General features: G+C 44.1%; 1 protein-coding gene across 1 annotated transcript; it reads right to left on the bottom strand.

Moving 5' to 3' along the window:
- Window positions 1–1,659: 1,659 nt before the first annotated feature.
- On the bottom strand, window positions 1,660–12,615 carry actr2a (actin related protein 2a). Its single transcript, XM_056408421.1, has 9 exons — window positions 12,518–12,615; window positions 10,553–10,663; window positions 9,765–9,980; window positions 9,430–9,502; window positions 9,175–9,311; window positions 8,248–8,397; window positions 8,020–8,165; window positions 7,130–7,262; window positions 1,660–4,686 (listed from the first exon to the last, which is right to left on the bottom strand). Exons 1-9 carry the CDS (start codon window positions 12,563–12,565, stop codon window positions 4,516–4,518), a joined length of 1,185 nt encoding a protein of 394 aa, XP_056264396.1. The 5' UTR covers window positions 12,566–12,615; the 3' UTR covers window positions 1,660–4,515.
- Between the last annotated feature and the right edge of the window lie 171 nt (window positions 12,616–12,786).

The raw sequence follows: 12,786 nt of genomic DNA, 5'->3' as shown, positions 1-12,786 counted from the left end.
TTGTGCTCGTATAACAGAGAGAGAGAGCAGACAGGGAGAGAGAGAGGGAGAGAGCGAGAGAGCATCCTATGACCGACGCAGGGAGAGGCCGTTTCCCAGAATGCCTGTGGGCAAACGTAGGTCCTGTATGTTTTTGTGCGTGTGTATATATGTGTGTGTGTGTGTGTGTGTGTGTCTTGGGTGGGACGAACAGCTCTGTATTTGTTTACGATCTAAATATTTGTTCCCCACGAGTCACAAACACGGCGAGCCGGCGCCAAAACAAGTCGCCGCTCCGGCGCTCCGTCGGGTTTCTCCTCGAGTCGGTTCACCGAGAGTTCATGAACTTAGACTCCATGAAGGACGTCAGCCGAGACATTCAGAGCCAAACTCTTCAAACGAAGTAAATAAACATCAATAAGCCGCCGTCGTCCCGGGTGAAAGTCGTGTGTTTGTTCGACCCGTCTCGCCGGCTCCATCGCCCGGATATGCTGAGGAAGACCAGGCGATGTCGTTGAAAGCTGCACAAGGTCGTGAGATTCATAATTAATAATTAATATCGACCTTCTCGCCTCAATTAGGGGAAAAAATAGGAGGAAAAAAAAGCAAATAAAATTGTGTTGAAGTTAAAAGAAAAAAATGTGCTGTTGTTAAAACAGCAGAACGACCAACGTGAGATTAGATCCCGATTACGTTGAAGTGACAATCTGTGCAGAACACACACACACACACACACACACACACGCGGTGGTCTATCGAGTCACATTTGTTTCACATTGAACCGCGTAAACAAAGCGAGGCAGGCAGACTCACTGGGGCCTCGGTAAACCAGCCCAGACCAAGGACCCGCTGGATCCCCCACACCCTGCTGGGGCGGGGTGTGTGTGTGTGTGTGTGTGTGTTTTAGTTGATGGAAGACAACGTGTCTCTGGTACTGGGAGAATGACTCGCTTCAGGGTTATTCAGTGGGCTGTAATCTGCAGCCTCACCACTAGATGGCACTAAATATTTTACAGCGGACCGTAAAGGACTAATTAAAATATCACTAATGTATAAATTATATTGTCAAACAACACGAGGAAGTAGTGAAGAAGAAGAAGAAGAAGAGGAAGTGGAGACCTCGGCGAGCGGGAAACCGTCCCACATCAAAAATAGTCGGCGTCTGGTTGCGCAACAGCGACCCTGTAAAAGCAGCGGGGTCCGTCCTACACACACACACACAGTCTCTCTCTCGCTCTCATACAGTGTCTCTCACACAGTCTCTCTCTCTCACACACAGTCTCTCTCTCGCTCTCATACAGTGTCTCTCTCTCACAGTCTCTCTCTCGCTCTCATACAGTGTCTCTCTCTCACAGTCTCTCTCTCGCTCTCATACAGTGTCTCTCTCTCACACACACACAGTCTCTCACACACACACGCAGTCTCTCTCTCGCTCTCATAGTGTCTCTCACTCACACACGCAGTCTCTCACTTTCTCTCACACTCTGCCACACACACACACACACTCAGTCTCTTACTCTCTCTCACACACAGTCCCTCTATATCTCACTGACTCTCTCACACACACACGCAGTCTCTCTCTCCCTCTCCTCCCAGTCTCCGTCTCTCTCACACATTTCTCTCTCTCTCTGTCTCTCTCTCACACACCATCATTAAAGACAACACACACACACACACAGCGTCTATAAATCTTTTGCTTTATTTAAATCAGCGGTTGGCAGTTATACAACGAACAAAACTTTAAAAAAGGACAAGCAAAAAAAAAGAAAATACAAAAATTCCAGCGAGAGGACAGCGTGTCCTCGGCCCTCGACGAGCGCCTCCTCCGAGAGGAAAGTATACATTTATATTTATATATGCGAGCCAAGTGCCTCCAATATACACACAGGAACCGAGACGGAACACCACAAATACCAGCTTCTTACGTGGCCTCCGCTTCCTCACACCAGATTATTAATATATCAAATAATACCTCGGTGAGCCACACACACACACAGCACCTCCTTCTGAAAACCCCCAAACCCACACAGTTAATCTTCAGTACAGTCGAGGAAGGAGAAAGGAATTAAAATATTTAAAAGGGAAACTACTTCACTCATAAAGGTTTCTAACTAAGTGCAGATTAAATGTTGGAGACAAACATCCCAGAATGACCTCATCGGTTGATCAGCTGCACACAAGAAGAGACACGTTTTACTCTTTAGAAGTATTTATATTCTTATGCAATTGTGGTTTTCAGCTCAGTATTATTCTTCATGTCTTCGTCTCATTTTAAATGAACACTTTGTAACTTTGTTCTGAAATGTGCATAAGTAATGTTTGTTTATATGATTTATTTGTTCTCGTTGCGGGAACAAAATACTGTGTTGGACGACGGAGAAGAAAGTATATAAAAAAAGATCTTAATAATTAAACTGAAGGCAAAATATCTGAAACTTGAGCCAAATGTACATTTTCTACAGTATTAATATCGGTCTTAACGAGTGCCTCCCTCTCAACCAATGAGATCGTTCCAGACTGTTTGACCACGCCCCCTTTCCTCCTTCAAGACCAACACATGGAATCATTTCCTATTGGACATTTCCTACTTTAAAAAGATGAGGATATGTTTCATTCGACACAGAGAGGAACACTTTGTCTCCTCGGCAACAGAAAGCACGTCGATGATCAGCAAAGAGAAAACAAACGCCTCCAAAACAAAAGAAGTGAGGCTGAAAGCGCGGCGCGTTATTGGCACAAGAGAAATGACTCGTGATGAGAATTAATACAAACTATCGGGTTGAACTGACCCAGACTCCCCGTCATGTTCAGCCTGGATCAGGACTTTCACTTCTTCATATTCGGGGTTAATATTAATTTACGATCCAGGTATAGCGCGCTCTGATTGGTCGGTACGCGGTGCGTCTACGAGAGTTGATCTATTAATCACTGACCCTGGTTTCACCTCGATTAACCGCCCGAGTCCTGCTTCACGGTACCGCCCACAGGAAGGAGGAAATAAGTACGTTAAGCAAAGCGACAAAAGGCCTCAATAGAAAGGCATGTCAAATTAAAAATGTCTTCTTTTTTTTCCCCAGTAAATGTCGCATTTCACAAAAAATGTCTCCGCTCGCTAACTGCAGATGAACTCGTAGAGCTGACGATCCTATATATTAATTATTAGGTAAAAACAGAGTTCTGCTGAGTGGCAGCGTGCTCGGTGCTGCCCCCTTGTGGCTAAAAGCTACGCTATGTTTATTACAGCTATGTGGTGGAGATCTATCGCTCTCTCTCTGTGTGTGTGTGTGTGTGTGTGTGTGTGTGTGTGTGTGTGTGTGTGTGTGTGTGTAACAAACAGGAAGCAGCTCAGAGCGGTAATGGAATGGAAACCTCTCCCTCATGAGTCCTCTGCCATAAGTTTATTATTTGTTGCCGGTAAACAGGAAACGGCGACGAATCAAAATCCAATTAAAAGCTTCAGCCGGTCCGTTTCTCTGAATACAGAAACTCAAAACCTCCCGATTGCCGCGAGAAAAACTCCTGAGAAGCTTCCTCCACCTCCGCCGGGAGGAGCTGTGAACTCTGAGCGCAACTAGCGAGCAAATGTCCCAACGAGGACAAACGAGGAGGAGAGAGGAGAAGAAATGTCTGCCAGCCCCAGTGACTCGTCCCCAAACAGGAAACAGGAAATGGGTCGGGTGGGGGGGGGATGTTATTGGATGGTCGGTATGTTAAGACGCAGCAGGTGACGATCCATTCGGATATCTAATCTCTGTACCGAGCTTCATCTGTAGCGCCTCGCTCATAATAATAATAACTTTTATTATTATTAAGTCTGAGGCACACGACACTAAAAAAAAAAAAAAGATATTTTGACATTGAACAGTCTGTATTTTTAAAGCCATGGATTATCATTTCATCTTTGAAAAAAAAAGGGAATACAAGTTGAGGTAATACAATTATTTTCTTTCTTGGAGTCAGAAATAGTTAGCTTAGCATAACAACCGGAGGCTGAGGAGGCCGTTGTTGTTGTTGTCCTGTTTGTACGGCGCGTAAACAAACATAACATCGACTACTTCAACCACGTCGAGCTTATTGCTCCTATTGCTTTTCACTCTTTACTAACTAAAAAGCCCCGAAAATAACCGTGAACATAATGTGTTATTTTATGAAGTCCTAAAATGACTTGAGTTGTGTGACGTGGGACAGTCTTCATGCTAAGCTACGCTACGCTAACGGACAGAGGAGAGACGCGTGTCCAACTCTCGCCAAGAAAAGCAACTTTTTAACCAAAAATGACAGTAAATATTATTATTTTTAAACGGAGTAATCACCGGCGCTGACTCCGTCGTCTCCAAAGCATCATTCTAATAATAATAAAGCAATTTTCTATTTCACAGGAAAAATATTTAAGACGTCGCCATTGAGACTTCTTACCCCAGAATCCTTCATCCCTTCTTTCCCTCCCTGCTTTTCAAAAAATGGGGGGGGGGGGGCAGGTGGAGGGGAATGTGAGCGGGAAGTGTTTGTTTGTTTGTTGTTGTTGTTTTGGGGGTTCTATCTGACGGTGACTCCGAGCTTCTCCAGCACCCGCGTGCCCTTCTCCTCGTACTCCTCCCGCGTCATCCAGAAGTTGTCCTTGTCCTTCATGATGTCGGCCAGCACGGCGCCGCCCAGGAACACCATGTGCTTCCTCCGGGGGGGGTCCTCGATCCGGATCTTGAATTTCTGGGGCGGAGAAAAGGAGGAGCGTCAACAGAGAGGAAGCGGAGATAATCAACGCAAGGAGCGTCAAACTCATTTTCACCGCATCATGGCCGCCCTCTTAAAGGGCCGGTGTACCCGAAACACTCGATAAACTACTCACCAACATATTGTTACACATAATGCATATAAATAACTCTCTTTCTATTTGATTATTGTTTATTTGAGTGTAGATTTATTGTAAATGAGAATATTTCCTAATGTTATAACATAAATCCATTTAATTTTAAACCTTCAAAATAAAAGCACAGGATATTTTTCTTAAATTTCTTTAAGAAAAGGTGATCACGTGTCTTTCAAGCCGTCAGGGGCCACATGAAGTGACGTGGGGAGCCGGATTCGGCCCGCGGGCCTTGTGTTTGACACCTGTGCCGTAACGGATCCCCGTATATAGGGTATAAGTGACATGAAACTTAATGCTGGTGAAACTACTCCTTTATTTGCTTCCTTTGGGTCACAATACATTCATTAAACTGGCAAACTAACACCACCGCAAGAGCTTTAGCCACATACGGGTCCCTTAACCTATTAAACTTTATTAAATGTATGAATAAGCATCTGTCCGTAACAACATCCGTGGCCGTACCGACAAGTTGCATTCAAACGTAAAACAGAACTGCGATTGCTTTTATCTTTTCAAAATAGAAGTCTGATTTATCCACTTAGAGAGGAAATGGACCAAAATCCTCTATTGATTATTCATAACAATACAATATAAAAAAAGGAAAACATCAAAAACCAATAAGGCAAATACAAAACAGGCAATCAACCCAATAATAATAATAACCACATTAAACCTTCCGTGCGGTTATATACAAATGCGTTGGAACCCTTAAAATAGACCGATTGTCTCTTTATTGCAGGTTGGAGGTTTTCCCCGAGCGACTGCGAGGAGAATCGACATTTTCACCTCGTCGTCAAGACGCCGTGACGCACAGAGACGTTCTGAGGGTTATAAGCATCGACTAGACCAGTGGTCGCCACCCCGACCGGTCGATCTCGGAGACGTTCCCTGTCGATCTCCAAAATAAAATGAAAATAAATTCAGAAACACGTTGTTCCTTGTTTTCGAACATTTTCTAAAGTCTTCTGAAATGTTTTCTTTCTGACTGGAAGATTGAGGTCAGAAAAGATCTCCGCCTGATTCATGAACGCCTAAAAAAACGGGTTCGCTTACACAGCCGTGTTCTCAGCTGTGCGCCCCGAAAGAGGGGAACGTACCACTACAGGTGGGGCGCAGGGGGAATGCAGAAAGACATTTATTGATAACTTCACATATTACACAAGCTCAAAGTACACCGACATAAAACTAAGTCATCAATAAATAAATGTTGAAATGACTGTACCTTCGTGTACATGTTTACGTTCAGGCATTAACAGGTTACGCCTGCGCATGCGCGACTGCCGAGATTCTTGGCGACTTGCCAGGTCTTACCTCCGTGAATTCGGCTTTTCTGCTGTTGTCCTTCAAAACAAAAGCTCAACATTGAGCTTTTTCTTCTTGTCTGATAGAGCAATCTGGTTTACTTGAAAGTGATTGCAATTGAATTTATTCTATTATTTGAAAAGGGACAGATGCAGGAGTCACAAATGGTGATTCTCATATTTATTATTATGATAATTATTTAAATCTGAGGATGTCTGTTGAGTTGATGTGAACGTAATCACCAACGGTCTGAGTTCAGAAGTCCCAGATGAGAAAACTTTCATGAATACCAAATTTGCCCCGAAAAACTCATCAGTGGAGTTGAGAAAATCACCAAATCAAAGACCAGGAGCTGGATTACTGACAGACAGCTGACAGACGGCCTCAGACTGTCTGTCTGTGATTATGAACTAACTACAAGCTCACAGACAGAGTTCAGTCACAGCCATCACACTGACTGGAGTCACATGACTTGATGGCATTGTGATCACACAGAACTGAACTTACATGAGTTGCACTGACTGATCATGTTGTCAGTGTCGTGTTGTAATTGGATTGGATTCAATTTATTGTCATTGCTAGAGTCCAGGTACAGAGGCAACGAAATGTAAATAAATAAAACATTTATATTGGTAGTTCATCCAGCTGCTCATTGCAAATGTGTTTTTTCTTGTTCATATTGTGTGCGGTTAACAAATATCTTACACTTAAATTCTGTGTTCCTGGTCACATCAATTTGAATGCTGGACCCAAATGACAATTAGGCCAAATAAAAAGTCATAAGTGCAGTCTGGACAGTCGTTTCTCAACGCCTCAATAGGTAGATCTTGCCGGTCATGAAGGCGGAGGTCAGGGATCTTGGGCTCAAAAAGGTTGGTGACCACTGGACTAGACTGTGTCTTCAGCTCCCCCTGGTGGCGGGAACGAGTACTGCTCGTTACAGCGGATTTATTTGATGAACAATGCAGTATATTGACTCACCGACAGCTTGTCCACGTCTCCTTTGAGCACTCGCTCCAGGTACAGCTGCTTCAGCTCTCGCTCCAGGCGTGACGGCAGGCCGGGGTACATGGTGGAGCCCCCGGACAGGACGATGTGCTTGTAGAACTCAGACCTGAGGAAGACGAGCGGGGGATGAACCAACGGGTGGTTTCCTCTTCACAAAGTGTGTTCCACGAGCTCTTCCTCAATATTCTGTGTCTTTTTCCAACAACAATGACAATCAATTGGACGTTTGAGAAATTAAGAGGAAACTTGTTTTCTCCCTCACACAGTCTCTCTCTCTCCTCCCCCCTCCCCCACACAAACAGTCTCACACAGTCTCTCTCTCTCTCTCCCTCACAAACACAGTCTATCCCTCACACACACACAGTCTCTCTCTCTCCTCCCCCCTCCCCCACACAAACAGTCTCACACAAAGTCTCTCTCTCTCTCTCCCCCCCTCACAAACACAGTCTCTCTCTCTCTCTCTCCTCCCCCCACACACACAGCCTCTCTCTCAGTCTCATTCACACACACTCACATTTCAGCTATTATATATATATATATATATATTACTTGCAATACCTTACATTCATATAATATATTTTTTTATTACTTTAAAATACCACTAAAAATATTTCTCTAAATGTCACGCACATTACTAGGTTTAATAATTAATTATAATTTACTTTTAATACCCTTCATGCAATATTATATTTTATTACCTTTCAATACCACTGAATTATTACACACTGCTGTTACTATAAAATCTCATACACTTTATATTGTGACTTTTCTTATATTGGTGTCGTTTCCCTTGCTGTTATTTTTCTTATTCGCCTTTGAACGCCCTCTGTCGCAGGAGGACGTCCTTCAGGTGTAGCGCTCACCTGGTGTCGATGTCGGCGGCCTGGATGGTGTTGAAGAGCAGCTCGGCCACGCCCACCCCCTCCACGTTGATGAGGTGGGGTTGGAACAGAGCCTCGGGGGCTTCGAAGCGCTCGCCGCCCACTTTAATCAGCCTGCCGTCTGGGAGCTGAGGACATACCGCGAAACCCCCCCCGACCTTCAGTAACCACGACGACGTCTGGACACCGATAAACGCGACCTCGACTGACCGTGTACGACTCCACCAGCACCGTCGTCTCCAGCGCCAGCTTCTGCTCCTGCTCGATGTTGTAGCCCACGTAGCAGAGCTTCTCCTTCATCATCCTCACCGTCTCAAAGTCCGCCGAGTGGTTGAAGGCGTAGCCGCGCAGCAGCAGCAGCTGGAGGACGGACGGGTTTCACGGTTATCGTCATCACCGATCGACAAGAGAGACATTTGTAGTTCGTTTTTAGGGTAACGGATTTAAAGATTATTAAGAGGGAGAGAACAAAATATATGGTTAAGATGATATAAAAAAACAGGTTTGACGTAGAGCTAGAATTAAAACATTAATTATTTTGACATTTAATTGCATTTTATTTTGAAAGAACCGGGTTTCCTTTCAGTCCTGCGTGGTGATTGGACATCAGGAAACGCTGTGCATTTTATTTTAAATCAAAAATTAAATAATGACAGCAAATGCTTCCGGTCGGTCCGCATGTTTCACATTTTAAAGACCTGAAAATAAAAGTAAATCTTTAAAAAAAAATGTTAATGTGTAAATCAAGATGTAGTCATATTAAAAAGGACTTAAAATTAATGATGTAACTTAAGACATTGTCACTGCTGCCTGTCCGTCTGTTTTGATGAAAACATTTGTGAAAAGATTATTTCACGGCCTAAGATTCACACCTCTAGTGTTTTCCTATTAAAGTAGATTTTAATAAAAAATACTTTGAATCTCCCAATATATGTGGAGGACTATCAAACACACATGTGACTGTTAACCATGTCATTAAATAAATACCATGGACATTAAACTGCTGCTATTACAACTCGCTCTATTATTGGGAGACAGCACAGTATCACACATAACTCATATCATATCATGCATGGATTTCCCCCCAAATTTCAAAATAAAATTTAGCATTAAGTGAAATATTAAGACGTCCAATACCTTGATGAGGTAGCGAGTTATGTCCCTCCCGGCGATGTCGAGGCGCCGCGTCAGGTGAGGCAGCGAGAAGCCCTCGTACACCGGACAGATGTGAGTGACGCCGTCCCCGGAGTCCAACACCACGCCGGTGAGCAGGCCTACGACAGAAACCAGGAACAACTGCTCGTTAGCATCGCTCTCTGGCTCCACCGGTGGCCAGACGGTGTAACTACACCCTCGTGGTTGCGTTCACAGGCGCTTCAGGGACAAACGGACCTTGAGCGTAGAGCGTGAGAACGGCCTGGATGGCGATGTAAACTCCTGAGAACTTGTACGTTTCAAACATCACCTGGCGGGAATAAAAAAATGACAAAATAAACAGAAAGTATCAGCAAAGGACTGAGGGGCAATATAGCATTTATGTTTTTGTCTTTCTGCCACATGTTAAGCAAAATGCAACAACACACTTTCAATCACAATCAATTAGGCTGATTTTTGCCTAACATCTTTTTTTTGTGCCTTTTTTTAGATGCTGACCAACTAAACTAATTGATTAGAAGTCAATATGGTGCGATTCAGAGTCTCTTCAGCTCTGGCTCCACACGGCCCACCTCTATGATCTTCTCCCTGTTCTTGGTGGGGTTCATGGGCGGCTCGGTCAGGAGGATCTTGCAGTCGCGGGAGTCGATGTCGAGCTTCTCGGGCCCGAAGGTGTAGTCCCACAGGTGCTTCATGTCGTCCCAGTTCCTCACGATGCCGTTGTCCATGGGGTAGTTCACCTCCAGCATGGAGCGCAGCTCGCTGGCCTCGTCGCCCACCATGAGGTCCTGTGCGAGAGGCCGAAAGGTCAGCGGACTGAGACGCAAACCTTTCACAGTATTTCTTTGTTAGCGGCTCACAGCCGTTCGGTTTTTATTGGCGCAGCTGGTTAATCATGCAGGACGACCAGCGCCCAGGCGCCCTTATCGTTGCTACGCTGCTGCAAGAATCAAAGTCCAAACTGGTGAAAGAGATATCTGCACTTAAATCTTTGCAGTTTCACACTGCATGTCAACTTCATCAGAGCGTGCGGGATTCAACAACGAGCAGGTAAACATTACACGCCCCTTTTCCAGTCATTGTATGCATCACACCTGTACCCACCGTGGAGGTGGAGTACTGAACAGAGTACTGCTGATGCAGATATCTCTTATATCGCCACCTGATTTATCAAAATATTTACCTCCTGTCTGACTAAAGAGAAGTTAAACATTGAAATGAGCTGCTGCAGCGTTTGATAAAGATCTAAACTTGCAAAATCTGAAGAAATACTCCATGTAACATGTCAAAAAGCATCCCTGTCCCATCACACACGACCACTTGGATCCAAAGAAGAAGTTCCAAGGATTTCAAAAGTTACCTTGATTTCAATGTTGCCGACTTTCGCCGTGGAGCGGATGATCGGCCGGCCAACCAGCGCTGGGAAAATGTGTTCGGGGAAGTTGGATCCCGCGAAGCCGCACTTGACAAACTAGGATGTGAGAGAAAAGAAAAGACGGGAAAAACATGCGTTAACATTTTCTCAATGACACAATATAGACACAATTCAAGGGTGAGTCCCCGCCCCCACCCCCCCCCTCGCCCGCTTTCCTGTCTATATTGGAGGTCCTATCCAAGAAAAATAATCTTTAAAAGTCTTTTTTTCTCGTGCAATTGTTGTATTTATTGTAATTCTCTTAAAGTGTGGAACCAGAGGAAAACATAAACCCTGTAGTTATTAATATTTACAAAACATGTCGGAACTAAACGTTCCTACAAGTGTAGTCGCAATATAAAATATGTAATATAACTAAGTACAATTACTCAACTACTGTACTTTTAATTGTATGTAACTTCTACTCCAGCTCAGGAGCTAATATAAATACTTTTCCCCATACACTTCATCATGCATCTCCAGATGAGCTCATTTTGAATATTTGTGATAAACTGAAGGACAAAGTGTTTTTCAACTCTGAACACCCACATTTCTTTACACCAAAACATAATAATAGATAATATTGTAAAACACAGACAGGGAATATTTCACTGCACAATGAGAACTTTTTCTTTTGATACAGTACATTTTACAGCGATTTTTAGTGATACACATACTTGAGCAATGTTATAAAAAATAACATTTTAAAACCCACTTCCACCGAGTTATGTGACTAACAAGAAATAAATGTGATTTCAAAAGGAAACTTAAGGCAGAAATAATCAGAAAGGAAATTATAGTAGATTAGGTTATTATTTTAGGTATTTACGGTATTATTATTTTACTTTTAATGTAAATGTTGTTTTCTAAGTCCAAGTGTTTTTGTGATAATTGATCGTGCTGTACTATAGTCTCCACTACGGTGTAGACTAATGTTGATCCTTAATAAACTCCACCGTGTGGTTTCAGGACGCTCAAACGGGTGAAACCCAACAAGGAAGCCCGGCCTCCACTTCCGCGTCGGTCCAGAGGTCAACTTCCCGTTTGCTGCTGGGCGAATACGTTAAATACATTTTCTTTCTTTCTTTCGTTTATGTTATAGAAAGCTACGACACAACATACGGGACCATTTTAAAAGTTTTACTTTACACGTGCACTTTTTTGTATACGAGGGCGGGGCCGTGTAGGGGAACGTTACCGAGCTAACCGAGTTAACCCGAGTTAGTTAACCCTAACCGAGCTCACTGGAGGAGAATAAAGGAATATTGTGATTCATATAGATACTTTATTCATTCCCAGGGGGAATTGTGCTTGTAGCAGCAGAAAACAAGGTTATAATACATACAATAAAATAGCAGAGCAGGACTCATTCATCTTAAGCTTCTACATCTAACGTCTTGTGTGGCGTCGACCTGATCTAAATATGTAATGAATAAAGCTACAACATAACATATAGCATGTGCTGTGTGTTTACTTTATAAAGGGGTGTTTATTTTAACTGTTGGCTGCCTTACTGGTGAACCCAAAGGTAGCTAAACTAGCCGCTAGCTCAGGTACCAGCTAACCAGAGCTAGGTAACCTGACCGCTCGCTTCGCCGCTCCGTCAGAGCCGTTTATCGGCTGAACGTTGATGACACGCCGACACAAACCGACCCGCGGCCGGTCAAAGACACGTCAGCTGCTGCGGATGAATGAGCTGAATGCAGCTGACTGACACATGTCCTCACACGATCCCCCTAAACCCCCAGACGAGCTAACGCGCTAAAGCCTGTTAGCTCTCTCTCTCTCTGTGCTTTACTTCCGGTTTCCAGTCCTCTCCCGTTTTCTTTATCTAACCGCAACAGCGCGAGGACCGCGCGCGTGACGAGGGGCGAGACTTATAAACAGCCCCCGCTGTGCTCTCGAACTCACCCCGGTTCCATTGTCACAAACCACGACTTTTCTCCCTTGACTGTCCATTGTGTGTTCCCTGAATCGAGCACAGAAAAAGCAGCAAACCCTGCCTGCGCTCTGACGTCACCTTCACCAACCGCCGGAAGCAACACACTCTAGGGTGTGACTCCTTCACAATAAAAGCCCCATCTCCGATTAAACGAATCGTACCGGAAGTAGAGTTCAGATCCTATATTTTAAATTGTTTAACTACTGTAATACCGCCGCTTTGAAAATACTCCACTGTA

Source organism: Pseudoliparis swirei, chromosome 24 (assembly GCF_029220125.1).
Source record: "Pseudoliparis swirei isolate HS2019 ecotype Mariana Trench chromosome 24, NWPU_hadal_v1, whole genome shotgun sequence".
NCBI lineage: Eukaryota > Metazoa > Chordata > Actinopteri > Perciformes > Liparidae > Pseudoliparis > Pseudoliparis swirei.
The sequence above is the reverse complement of the archived record's forward strand: the minus strand, read 5'-3'. Positions and strand labels throughout refer to the sequence as shown.